The sequence below is a fragment of the Photinus pyralis genome, unplaced genomic scaffold (assembly GCF_008802855.1).
Source record: "Photinus pyralis isolate 1611_PpyrPB1 unplaced genomic scaffold, Ppyr1.3 Ppyr1.4_LG9, whole genome shotgun sequence".
NCBI lineage: Eukaryota > Metazoa > Arthropoda > Insecta > Coleoptera > Lampyridae > Photinus > Photinus pyralis.
The window spans coordinates 13,381,356-13,394,329 of record NW_022170878.1 but is presented as its reverse complement, the minus strand read 5'-3'; the positions used below and the strand labels follow the sequence as shown (position 1 = coordinate 13,394,329).

General features: G+C 37.6%; 3 protein-coding genes across 4 annotated transcripts; 1 reads left to right on the top strand and 2 right to left on the bottom strand.

Annotated features, from left to right (window-relative positions):
- Positions 1-42: 42 nt before the first annotated feature.
- LOC116180911 (heat shock factor-binding protein 1) lies at positions 43-764 on the bottom strand. The gene is made up of 2 exons (XM_031501092.1): positions 613-764; positions 43-564 (listed from the first exon to the last, which is right to left on the bottom strand). Exon 2 carries the CDS (start codon positions 492-494, stop codon positions 243-245), a length of 252 nt encoding a protein of 83 aa, XP_031356952.1. The 5' UTR covers positions 495-564; positions 613-764; the 3' UTR covers positions 43-242.
- Positions 747-1,821, top strand: LOC116180909 (28S ribosomal protein S28, mitochondrial). Its single transcript, XM_031501089.1, has 3 exons — positions 747-1,378; positions 1,426-1,547; positions 1,596-1,821. Exons 1-3 carry the CDS (start codon positions 1,157-1,159, stop codon positions 1,735-1,737), a joined length of 486 nt encoding a protein of 161 aa, XP_031356949.1. The 5' UTR covers positions 747-1,156; the 3' UTR covers positions 1,738-1,821.
- LOC116180904 (proteoglycan 4) lies at positions 1,772-12,320 on the bottom strand. 2 transcript variants are annotated; one of them, XM_031501085.1, is made up of 9 exons: positions 12,310-12,320; positions 12,038-12,171; positions 7,436-7,620; positions 7,222-7,378; positions 7,107-7,143; positions 5,411-5,562; positions 2,504-3,639; positions 2,103-2,321; positions 1,772-2,057 (listed from the first exon to the last, which is right to left on the bottom strand). In XM_031501085.1, exons 2-9 carry the CDS (start codon positions 12,153-12,155, stop codon positions 1,923-1,925), a joined length of 2,139 nt encoding a protein of 712 aa, XP_031356945.1. In that variant the 5' UTR covers positions 12,156-12,171; positions 12,310-12,320; the 3' UTR covers positions 1,772-1,922. The 2 variants fall into 2 exon arrangements, with proteins under 2 accessions (XP_031356945.1, XP_031356944.1); XM_031501084.1 differs by lacking the exon at positions 12,310-12,320 and having other exon boundaries at positions 12,038-12,198.
- Between the last annotated feature and the right edge of the window lie 654 nt (positions 12,321-12,974).

Below are 12,974 nucleotides of genomic sequence, written 5' to 3'. Positions count from 1 at the left end.
CACAACCGGCACGACGGTCGATTACGTAGTGAAAAACCGAAATTTACTAGAAATTATTTTAATTCAACTCATTAAAAAACAGGTCTAATCTTAAAATACTTTGGGTGTAACAAATAAATGTATGTATAATTAAGGAATATGACTCGTTTTAACAAATTACGTAAAAAAGTTAAAAATCTTGGGGGAGTTTCGGACGACAATGTTTTATGTTGGTTACAATGACTAAAATAATTTAAATGGATTCATTTTTCCGTCCCTTCTACACCGGCCTGTGTCATCAAATCGCCGATATTTTTCTCTAAATCGTCAATTCGATTGCCCATCTCGTCGATTCTCGATAAAATTTGATCGGACATATTTTGAAATTTGATCTGGATGCTTTCGAGCAGATTCTGCACGTATTGGGTCAGTTCCTGCAAGTTTTGGGGATCGGAGGAGCCGGTCGCCGTGTACGTTTCGTTATCGTTGTTCATTTCGATTTTTTCATCCACCATTTTACGAACAACGGGGGTGGTTTCGCTCTTCTTTGTGATGTCGCGTGAAGGTTATGTTTACGTTGGAATTCTGCACAGTTGCCGTGAATTGAAGGGAAATAAATGAATAAAATCTCACCGGTTGAACACACTTCTCGAACGATATTCGAAAATACAAAATTTTTACCGCAATTAGTTTCCCTCCAACTAACAGAAGGAAAAACGGACTTTTATCCACAACTTGAAAAATGAAATTGACAGGTGCGTAGTTGGAGTCAACTTGGCAACATTGTAACGATTAAGCCGAGTACACAAGGAGTTCGTAGGCGCGTTTGACGAAACGTTTGGAAAACTTGACTTAGCGCCTTTGAAATTGAGTATTGAGTTTAAACATATGAGGGACAATTTCGACAACAGAGGTCTAACTTAATCTAATGCACTGAAGATGCCAGCTTTTTTCTTTCCCTACAAAATCTCGTCTGCAAAGGCAAAGTTGTCTATTTATTTTTAGCGGTGACCAGGGTGTTTTGTCATGGAATGTCGGTGACGGAAATCGAATTTTTGTCGTTCCAAGACTTTCACGCGGTTCAGAAGATTCTTTTCAAGACATGTGTAAAACGGTATAATGATACCTACCGTGTAAGCAGACCTTTATTTATGTACCTAACCTCAAATTTATCGGAATGATTAGAAATTGTGCAAAAACTTTAATAACACGATGTAGTCGTTACAAGAAGTTGCAATGCTACCTATCAACAGACATCCCACAACCACCGGTCGCGGAGGCTGTTACGGAAAAGCGCGGTTTTGCCAAGGCGTACGAAAAGTTCGACACATTGCTGGACGATACCAAATCGGAGTCTGCGACATTTCAGTCTTTGCTACGTAATTCCAAGTTTATAGATGTGAGTAGGGTCGTTCGTTTTACTCGATTTAATAGTTGTCGCTTCAGCTGGGAGATCCGGAAGGTAAAGTCGTACAAGGTCGAATTTATCACATAGTCGAAGATGACCTGTACATAGATTTCGGATGGAAATTTCACTGCGTGTGCGCGAGGCCCAAGAAGCATGCAAGGTTGGTCCCGGAATCGCGATTTTAACTCTTTGACTATTTTAATTATAGTAACTACGTTCGAGGGGCAAAAGTACGGTTACGGATCAACAGCTTGGAGTTGTCATCCAAATTTTTAGGATTCGATAAGGATCTCACACTGTTGGAGGCAGATTGTGCACTTCTAGGTCTAATTCAGGATCCAAATACTTAGAATTTGTTAATTTTTATTATAATCTCTTAGAATATTAGCACCTTAGATTATATGCGTTTTAATCAAAATATACACTTTGTAAAATCCGGTTAATACATCTTTCCGCGTAAGACTATTATTAACAATTTTGTATTAACACGTCCAATTGTCAAATAAATATTAGTAAATAATATACAAAAAGTAGGTTACAAAATGGTACACGGTAATCCACAACATAGCGGCAAGCAGACGGGCACGACGGCAGCGCCTCCCATTGCCTTACTCTTGCTACTGCTTTCCGCCTCGTACCGATATTTACCAGATTCCTTCGACATGGCTCCCTAAAATATCGCAATAGTGACGAAATTATCCGAGATGACGCTTACCTCGGCACGCCATCCGCCAGACTCCTCCTTTTTCATAAACATCTCTCCTGGGGGATAGTAGACGGGAGGACCCGAGATGTTCTTAGTCGGCGCTTGATTCCTTTCCTTTTTCTGCACATCGTTGGGCTCACTTTGCTGTTTTAACGATTCCACTTTCTTTTGATGGATTAATTCGGCCTCGTGCGCCGTATAGCCTGAATTTAAAGGACTGTCTGGGGGCTAAAAAGCAAAAAACAATGTGGAGGTGTGAATTTTTCAAAAACCGCGAAATTTCCTGTTGGGTTTAGGTGAATTTGGCTAAATTTTTTAGAGTGTTGTGTTAGTAACGAATTACGTAAACTTTTTGGACCCACTAACTGGGTTTGTGGGAAACCTGCATAGAATGAATAAAAAAAAATTACCTCTTGTCCAATTTTGGCCATAAGTTCATCGACCCTCTTCGGTGGACCGTCCGGTCCGTCGTGCGGGAAAGGATGTGGTCTAAGTAACGGCTGAGATTCCTCGGGCGGATACCCGCCGTAATTATTCGAGCTCGTACTATGAGTTGTGTATTTGTAAGTTATGTTGACATTGTTGGGATCGTAAGGTTCGTTCGGCCGTCGATTGGGATCGCGATCGTCGTAGGTATTCCTCTCGGTCTTGTTGATGATGATTGTCCGATTCGGTGGCGGCTGTTTTTGTTGCGGTGGCGGATAGTTGTTGGTCGTGTGAGTGTCGTGCTTGTAGATTACCGTCGTGCCTGGTTCCTGCGGGGGGTACCCGTTGCGGTAGGGGCCCGGCGAGCGATTGGTGGTTGTGTTATGCGTCTCCTTGTAGATGTAAGTGTCGTTTCGCGGAGGTTCACGATTTACCGGTTGCGGCTCGTTAGGGTAATTGGGATGCCCGTACGGGTCGTTTATGTGTTTTGTTGTCGTTGTTTCGTTGTAAATGTAGGTCTGTTTGGAAGGATGAGGGTCAGGTTGGTAGCCGGGTTGATAATTACGCGTCGTTTCCCGAATTACGGTCGCACCGGGTGGGTGCGGCTCAGATGGGTAATTGCGAGTGGTCTCCCTGATTACTGTTGTACCGGAGGGATGCGGAGAGGTCGGTCTCCGATATGGAGGGCTTTGATTTGTTGTCGTTTCCCGATACACATTGGTTTTCCAATGCTCCTCCTGTGGAGGTGGATAACTAACGGTGCTCTCGTTGTTATCCACTTTGGTGTACACGAAACTTTTACTGGGACTTGTCGCCGATTGGTTGGGGGAATAAACGTATTTGTCAGACTCGGGTGCGGCACCAGGCGAATAACCAGATCCGGGAATTTCGTAGGTGTACGTTTTTATGGTCGTAGTAACCTTCGTATTTCCAGTCGGAAGAAGATTGGGATCCAAACTCGCTAATATTTCAGGATTTATGTCGGGAGTTGTCGTCTCGACAACCTCCAGCGGTTGAGTTTGCACGTTGGTAACAACCTTCTGCTTCGTAAGAGTGGATGTTTGATTCCTAGATGGCGATGGAGTGGTATAGCGGATGGGTCTTGTTTCTCCATACGTTCCTGCACAAGAATACAAAGCATGATATCGAATCAGAGGCCCTTCAACTTAGGGAGCATAACAAAATCAAATTTCATCGAGATCAGAATTTTTTCTCTCACCCTCGTTTAGGGGTACATCATATTAGGGCAGAAATTTTGAAAACACAAAACAAGAAAAGCCAAACCAAAAAAATTAGACAAGCCTGTCTAAAGTACGCTACAAAGGAAACATTTCAGACACTTAAAAAAGCCTCTTTTGGTCCCCTCTTCCAAGCCATTTTTTAACATAATTGTGACACCCTGTATACAGTGCGATTGATTTTGCGTGTCGAAGCGTATATTTCTTTTATTATTGGAAATACGAAAAAAAATTTAAAACAAAAATACTCTACTTTCAAATTCTGATAGCTATACATATTCAAAAAAACAAGTGATATAAAAACAAAAGCGCATCAGAAAACAAATTAATTTTTTTAAATAGAACGGTTACTTTCTGCAATATTCTTGAAGAGCTTGAAATTGTCTTTACAATGATATCAAATATGTTATAATTACCTTAGAAATTAACGCTATGGTAATCTTTTTAAAACCAATCGCAGTCACTGTGGAACTTTAAACAAAAACAAAAGAGAGTTTCTCACCTGCCATGTCTCCACAATGCAACAAAATAATAATTACACAAATGATGAAAAATTTTAAGAGTTTGTATTAGATGTAATGATAGAAAGCAAGTGCAATGTATTTAAATATAATAGTTATTTCTGCAACTGCTTTTCAGTGTTTGCTTCGCCTCCTATTGTAAATTTTATGTTTTTATTTAAATTTCCACAGCTACTGCGATTGGTAATAAACACATGACTGTAGTTTTAATTTATAAGGTAATTAAGTAGGTATAACATATTCCAGCAAATGTCAGCCTAAAAATGCCCACATAAGACCTCGTTTTAGCTCAGGAATGAGAAGCCCAAAGATTTTGCCATGTATATAAGGTGATATAGGCCGAAAACTAAAGGTAACAGTAAACCTCTCGCCAGGAAAGATTGCCGGTCACAGAACACTTGATCCCGGTCTACAATCTATGTTTTTCTAAAGATGCGAGCGACTTCCGGGATAGTATCTCGTGTCAAAGTTGAACAAATAAACGACTTTTCGTTCAATATCGGCATGATCCTATTCCGGAAGTCACTCGCATCTTAAAGAAAACCATAGATTGTAGGTCGAGACAAGGTGTGCTGTGATCGGCAACCTTTCCTGGCGAGAGGTTTACTGTTACCTTTAGTTTTCGGCTTATATCAGCTTATATACATGGCAAAATCTTTGGGCTTCTCATTCCTGAGCTAAAACGAAGTCTTATGTGGGCATTATTTAGGCTGACATTTGCTGGAATATGTTATACCTACTTAATTACCTTATAAATAAAAACTACACTCATGTGTATATTACCAATCGCAGTAGCTGTGGAAATTTAAATAAAAACATACAACATACAAACATTGTGGTTCTTATAAGTTATAATTTTGTGAGAGACATGACTGGTGAAAAACTCTCTTTTGTTTTTGTTTAAAGTTCCACAGTGACTGCGATTGGTTTTAAAAAGATTACCGTAGCTTTAATTTCTAAGGTAATTATAACATATTTGATATCATTGTAGACAATTTCAAGCTCTTCCAGAATATTGCAGAAAGTAATTGTCCTATTTAAAAAAATTAATTTATTTTCTGATGCTCTTTTGTTTTTACATAACTTGTTGGAGTTATATGTGAAAACCACTCAAGACGCTTACCAAACTTACCTTCGTCAACATATTCAATTTCGCGAGTTAAAGAGCCCTCTCGGTCAGATCTTTCCAACGTTCTAGCACCAGCGCGAGGTGGCGTGTCACCGTAGTGCAGCTCGCGTTCGACGACTTTCTTCCCCATCATCACCTTACTTTTGTTGTATTCGCTGCAATATCAAAGATTTGAGTCGCCTTTCGAAATTAATCGCTAACGTAACTATATTTGTACCTTTTTTCACTTTTTTTCTTTTTCATTTTAAGAATTTTTGTTCACCACTAACCATGTGAAGTGAAAATGTGGCAATTTAAAGAAGTGGGGCCAATTTAAGGAGGTTTAAATTAAACGTAGGATACGCGATTACGTAATTTAATAAAAATTGATTTAGTTATTGCAAATTATAATGACAAACTTTAATTAAATAATGAGTACCTACATTATGCAAGGTGGTTTAACTAAGGGATCTTTTGCATAGACCACTGCGCGTACCGTACATCTCTCTTATTTAATTTTCGATTAGACTTCTCAATCAAAACTTATAGACTAGAAACCAATTTCGAAAAAAATTCAAAGGGCTGTAACTTTTGAACTAGTAGCCCACTCGTGGAACTGTTTGAAATTATGGATTCTACAGGCCACATTCTATAAGAAAATTTTTTTTTCCGGATCGATCTGAGACAATTTTTTTTTCGGGGCTCAAAAAAGGCAGTTAATTACCTTCCTTTTTTTACCAAAAATCGACTGCACCAAAATTTCTCGGGAAAACACTTTTTCTTATTAATTTTGGTGTGTAGAATCCAAAACAATTCGTACTTTTTCGATTAGACTTCTCAATCAAAAGTTATAGACTAGAAAAAAATTCAAAGGGCTGTAACTTTTGAACTAGTAGCCTAATCTTGAAACTGTTTGAAATTATGGATTCTACAGGCCACATTCTATAAGAAAAATTTTTTTCAGGACCGATCTGAGACAATTTTTTTTCGTGGCAACTTTAGTTTTTCGTATGGGCGCCATTTTGAATGTTCACATTTCGAGATTACGTCTTTTTTTCTCTTTACAACGATATATCACACATGGTGGTTCAGTATCACATTTTTCCTAAAAATACAATTTTTAATTTTTTGAGAAGAGTGCTTTGGAAAAACAAAACCCGTCTTTATTGGAACAGTCAAACCCATGATCATCTACAGTGGGTAAACGTGCGGCAAATCACAGCTCATAAAAAGTTGCCACCCATACGGCGGATAGCCTGCTTGAGCATCTGCCCTACAACCACAATTACCGGTACTGCTACGCCTGTGATGGAGAAGGCTTACTCCCTTCAGCCATCTTTTGTTCTGGTCAATTTATCAACACCTACACGATCGTAACTAAGTAAAAACAAAAGAAGTGGCAAAAGACCCTCTATTCCGCATCTACACTTTTGGGAACACCTGAGGCTACAACAGTAAACCTTCAATTAAAAGATATTCTCTCCTCACTCATAATATCAATGAGAGTGTAATCTTCAATAGAAATTGCGCACATGACAATAGTTCAATGCCAAGTGCGTCGGTTTTAGCATCAGACTTCGAACAAATTAATTTGGCAATGAAAAACGAAGGTTAATTAATATTGTTATGGGGATTGGAAAAAGTCGGACCAGATTCCGTTCTTGTGGCGCCTGGCCTAGACCTAATTACTCGATAACTTTCTATAAAAATTGATACTTACACCATGCCTGGATCGACGCCAGCGTTATTAATAGTACCTACAACATAAACGATCGTAAATATAGCGCTGATTCATTGCAATTATTAATTAGAACAATATAAAAAAGGCAACTAACTGGATTGCTTGACATGTTTTAAGTCGTCCAGAAGCGTGTCGAGCTGATTGATGTTGTTCTGCATGCGATGCTTCTCGGGTGGGACGCCGTTGGCCGTCGTGCTGTAAGAGTACGTTTCCTTTTTGTAGCCTCGCACGTTGTTAGAACCGTCGGGTGACTGCAAAAAGTGTAGGTTAGTCACCCTCTGGGAACAATATTTCTTTGGAACTCATACTGTGTAATTGTAAGCGTCGTCGGTTGCATATTCGACGACCGGATTCGAGGCCTTAAGATGCGTCACGCGATTTAGGGAGTTACTTCTGGGCGACTCCGCATTGCTGTTGACCACCCTGGTTTCCCGATACGTTCGAGTGTCGCCCTTTTGTGGAACGGAAGATTGAAGATCCTCCAGCAGATAATCTGTAACAGGTTACACTTGTCATCATTTGGTCCATTGTGCATCTATGCTTTACCCACAAAACAAAGTAGGTATTATCTACAGGATTCTACTGCTTGTTGACAGTCTACTGATTACTGCTTATTTATAAGATTTCTACAAAATCTGCATAGAATACCAAAACCCTTTTCCACACAAGTCATTTATTTGCCTTTATTTTTGCCTTTATTTTTGAGTGGGCGGGGTTTCAGCCAAGGCTGCTCTCTTCAGAATCTTTACAGCATTTGAACAGAATGTAGAAAATTTCTGTTAATTCTGTAAACATCTACAGAATTGCTGTACGATAAAGTATCTACAAAACTGCGACCTACTAGAAATTTTTTGCACGATCTCTACAGGATCTAAATAATTGTGCTGATTCTTTATGTAACCTATAAGACATATTTACAAAATTTTTACTACTTCTCAACATAATCTCTACAGAAATTCATATATTGTCTGTAAAATGAGTAAGTTTTGATTTCGGATTAGCGCTTAATTAACGCACGCCATCAGTTTATACACTGCGAATTTTCGTGCTGAATAATAATCTGAAAAGAAATTAAAAATATCTTTAGTAGTTTTGAAAATATCGCAAAAAACATTATTCAGACACTTTTTAATTTTTCGGGAAGAGTGCTTTGGAAAAACAAAACGTTCTTTTATCGTGAACAAAAGTTTGACAGTTTGATCCATCTGTCTGGTTGGAGCGTTGGCAGGGAACTAGTTGTGTTGAGATTTTCATCTGAATAGAATTGAACCTTCGTTTTGCAAGAAAATTATAATTCAAATTGGAACGTTAAATAATATTTTCGCAATAATTCTAGCACAAACGTAAATTACACTACTGAAATAAGTCAACCTTTTGTTCATAACAAAAGAACGTTTTGTTTTTCCAAAGCACTCTTCGCAGAAAATGAAAATTGCAATTTTAGGAAAAATGTGTTACTGAACCACCATGTGTGATTATATCGTTGTAAAGAGAAAAAAAGACGTAATCTCAAAATGTCAAAATCCAAAAAGGCGCCCATAAGAAAAATTAAAGTTGCCACGTGTTTCTCCGTCATCTTAAAAGTTATTGAAAACGAGATGCCATATTCGAAATCTCCATTAAAAAGTGTCTCAATAATGTGTTAATTAGAAATGTCTAGAACGATTAGTTTACTATGAAAAACTTAAAAACGAAAATCAGAAATTTTCTTTTTTTTTTGCAATATTTTCAAAACTATTGAAGATATTTTAAATTTCTTTTCAGATTATTATTCAACACGAAAATTCGCAACTTTGCCCTTATTTAACCAAATGTCTATCTCTTAAGATATGCGAGATCCCTATAGTGGCACTCGAAAAATGGACACCGTGTATATCTTTGCCGTTCTTAACACATAATAATTGTGGTAGAAGGCAAGTGGGTAGCCAGTTTTGTCACCGCGGGTGGTGAACTAAGAAGGACGCTCTACGTTAACGGAATTTTAAATGGAAATACATGCACCAAAAAGAGATATCAATAGGTAAGTCGTGCTTTGGCGCGGCTCGGGAAACGTCACTGCATTGCGCTTTTAAATGGACGTTTCCCGAGCCGCGCCAAAGCATGACTTACCTATTGATATCTCTTTTTGGTGCATGTATTTCCATTTAAAATTCCTTTAACGTAGAGCGTCCTTCTTAGTTCACCACCCGCGGTGACAAAACTGGCTACCCACTTGCCTTCTACCACAATTATTATGTGTTAGAACGGCAAAGATATATAAACTGATGGCGTGCCTTAAATAAGCGCTAATCCGAAATCGAAACTTACTCATTTTGCAGACTATAGTACCAATACGCTTGAAATACGTGTACAATATCTCTATATTGATACATTCAGAATCTCGAGCAGAATTTGTATTAAACCTCAGCAAGATTTGTGCACAATATCTACAGAATTCTACAATAAATTATCGAATCCTTTTCAGAATCTGTATAGAACATGAACGTGTTATCTATACAGCATATGTAACGATACTTTATAGCACTTGCACAAAATATCGCAGCTCTAAAGTTCTCTAGAGATCATATGAGCTATTCTGTACAGGGTGTCCCATTAATAATGGTCACAGGCCATATCTATGAAACCGTTAATTGCACAGGTTCGGGGAAAAAATCATGTTAACAAAAGGGGCCAAGAGAAATCGCTGGAAATTATTTTCAAGTTTGTAACTTCGCCGCTAGAGGGCGTACGATTCATGGTTAGGTTAAGTAGACAAATGACTTTTTTCCTAAAATATACCCAACAAAAAAGCATAAAAAATACATGCATAGTAATCTTGTATCAATTTTGCATCATTTTGATGGAGCACAAATTGCTCTAGCTCATAAAATATGAAAAGTGGGGGAAGGGGAACATCTCTTTAAGGAATTGATTGTAACTTCGGATTAGGTTAGCAGATTTTCACATAATAGGTCTTGTTGGAAAGAGCTCTCTCTCTAGAGGGCGCGATGTGACATTAACATAAACTTTGCAAGTTTTTTTTTTAAATTTCAAATGGAACCATATAATTATTATATTCTATTATCAAATAAGATGAAAAAGTTAGAATATCAGTGAAAACCGCATTTTGATATCTGTTTTCTAAGCAGAGATATGGGGAAAATACGAACATTCGCAAATTTTAATTGCAATATTTATATTCATCCAAGTTGGATATGAAACAAATGAACACAAAGCAACCGATAATTATGTCAAAGTGAATGAGGCGATGGCAGTTCAAAATTAACACTCAATCTACGTTTTTTAATTATGAGCAACAAAAAAATGATTCAAACTTTAAATCAGAGAAATATGAATTAAGTAAATAATAAAAGAAATAATAATTATAATTAACGTAAATGTTCAATGTCTGCCATTATTTTCGACACAAAGACGAGTCTCTGCTGTGTAGCTCTCTCTACACAGACAGTTGCTTTAACTTCAGCCATGACTATGAATTACATTTCTAATTCTCGTCACCATATCGTTTCTTGTAGTTGGCCTTGTTAGAAAGACTGTGCGTCTTTTATCCTTTCAAACAAATTTAAGTCTAAGCAAGTTAAGTCGAGTGAAAAAATACTTCCTCTTTCTATCCATTTGCCAGGATAACTCAAATTCAAACACTCTCGCCTCGACTCTCGCTTACCAAGAAATGTGCCGGGCACCCATCGTGGTGATAATTCGCACGAATACGTTTAATGAAAGGACTGATAAACTTTCTTTTGTTCTGTTTTCTTTTGTTTCAAAGCCAACTTGAATGAGCATCAATATTGCAATTAAAATTTGTGAATGTATTCGTATTTTCGCCAGATCTATGGTTAGAAAACAGATATCAAAATCCGGTTTTCACTGATATTCTCACTATTTCACCTTATTTGATAATATCATATAATAATAATATCATTCCATTTGAAATTACCAAAAAAACCTGCAAAGTTTATGTTAATGTCACATCGCGCCCTCTACCACTCATCACATTTACTAAAAAGACTCTATTTAATAAAATCTGATTCCGCGAAGAGAGCTCCTTCCAACAAGACCTATTTTGTGAAAATCTGTTAACCTAATCCGAAGTTACAATCAATTCCTTAAAGAGATGTTCCCCTTCCCCCACTCCTCATATTTTATGAGCTAGAGCAATTTGTGCTCCATCAAAATGATGCAAAATTGATACAAGATTACTATGCATGTATTTTTTATGCATGTTTGTTGGGTATATTTTAGGAAAAAAGTCATTTTTCTACCTAACCATGAATCATACGCCCTCTAGCGGCGAAGTTAGAAACTTGAAAATAATTTCCAGCGATTTCTCTTGGCCCCTTTTGTTAACAAATTTTTTTTTTCCGAAGCTGTGCAATTAACGGTTCCATAGATATAGCCTGTGACCATTATTAATGGGACACCCTGTACACATTCTATGTTTGATTCTGTAGTTTCTGTACAAATTGTGCAAACATTACATGCAAACAAAGAATAAATCATGCGGTACACCCAATCAGAATTGAGAATGAACACAGGAATAGAGGAAAGATCAAGTGAAAAAATTACTTCAGTTAGCATTGCAGTAAATTACGTGCTGGGAAAGACGTACTGGTTCTGTAAGGAAGTTCTACAGAATATTTACAAAATCACGGTTGCTTTACAATAACTTCATAATTCCTAAATACTTACAGAATGAACCCGGCATGTAATGATTCATTTAAGGTATGAATTTCTATTTCTACAAAATCCTTACAGATCTGCACAGGACTGTATAGGACCTATTCATACTCTGCACAGAATCTGTATCCACTTTATCTGTAGAATTTCTGCAAAATCTCATTTCCTACAGGTAGTAACCCAGGTTTTACGAAAACGGTTAAACATAAATGTTAAGGACTGAAGTCACTTACCCAAGTTATTATCGAATTGCGAAATATTTTGAGCAGAACCACTACGGCCACCTCGTCCTGGTGACATTGTTCGCATCACCTTGGTCTCCTGATATTCTTTTCTCTCCACCCTCGACATCTTTAAGGTTCACAATCTGCAAGTAAAGACAGCGTTACAGCACGCACTTTTTTATCGGTCACCTGAACATGTTTCACCAAAGCTTTTGCCTTAAAAAGCTTCCACGATAAATTAAAAAAAACACAAACTTGCACCTACTCATCTTATCATTGACCTTGTTAATCAAAGCAGTTATCATTTCGAGTAAGGAGATCATCACGTAATGATCTAAATATAAAGTCTAATATTTTTATTCTATAATCTATGGATTGTGCTTCTGCCCACACGTACTCATTCGCAACCTTGGCATACCGAAATATATTGGTTGCCAATAACGAAAACACAGTTAGGAGGAAGAGGTGCGGATTATTTACATGTCGGTTTGCATAATTAGCGATTTCAGTGTCGTTATGCCAAACTGAAATTAAACAATTTCTTCAGAAATCCGAAACATCAATGGATCGAAGGCCCGGAAAATTCGCCCCCGACAAATTCGCTCCTGGAACATTCACCCTCGGCGATTCCGGTCCCGTAGGATTCGTCCCATAAAATTTATTAATCCTCGGAGGTAACTGGGCCAGCAGTTCATAAAATGAATTTTTTTACATAGTAATGAAATTATCGGACTTTTTTTTAAAGAAAATCCTATGGAAAGTGGTACTTTTTTTCACGATTTTTACAATGCGTTTCCATGGAGTTTAGTCCTGTCTATGAACAATAGCATCCATTTTTGAGTGACAGTAAATCGCGAATTACGTAACGAGTGTTGAAAGCGATACTTTTCACACGAGTGTGAAAAGTGGCTTTCAAACGAGTCATGTACACTATTTTTCCTACGAC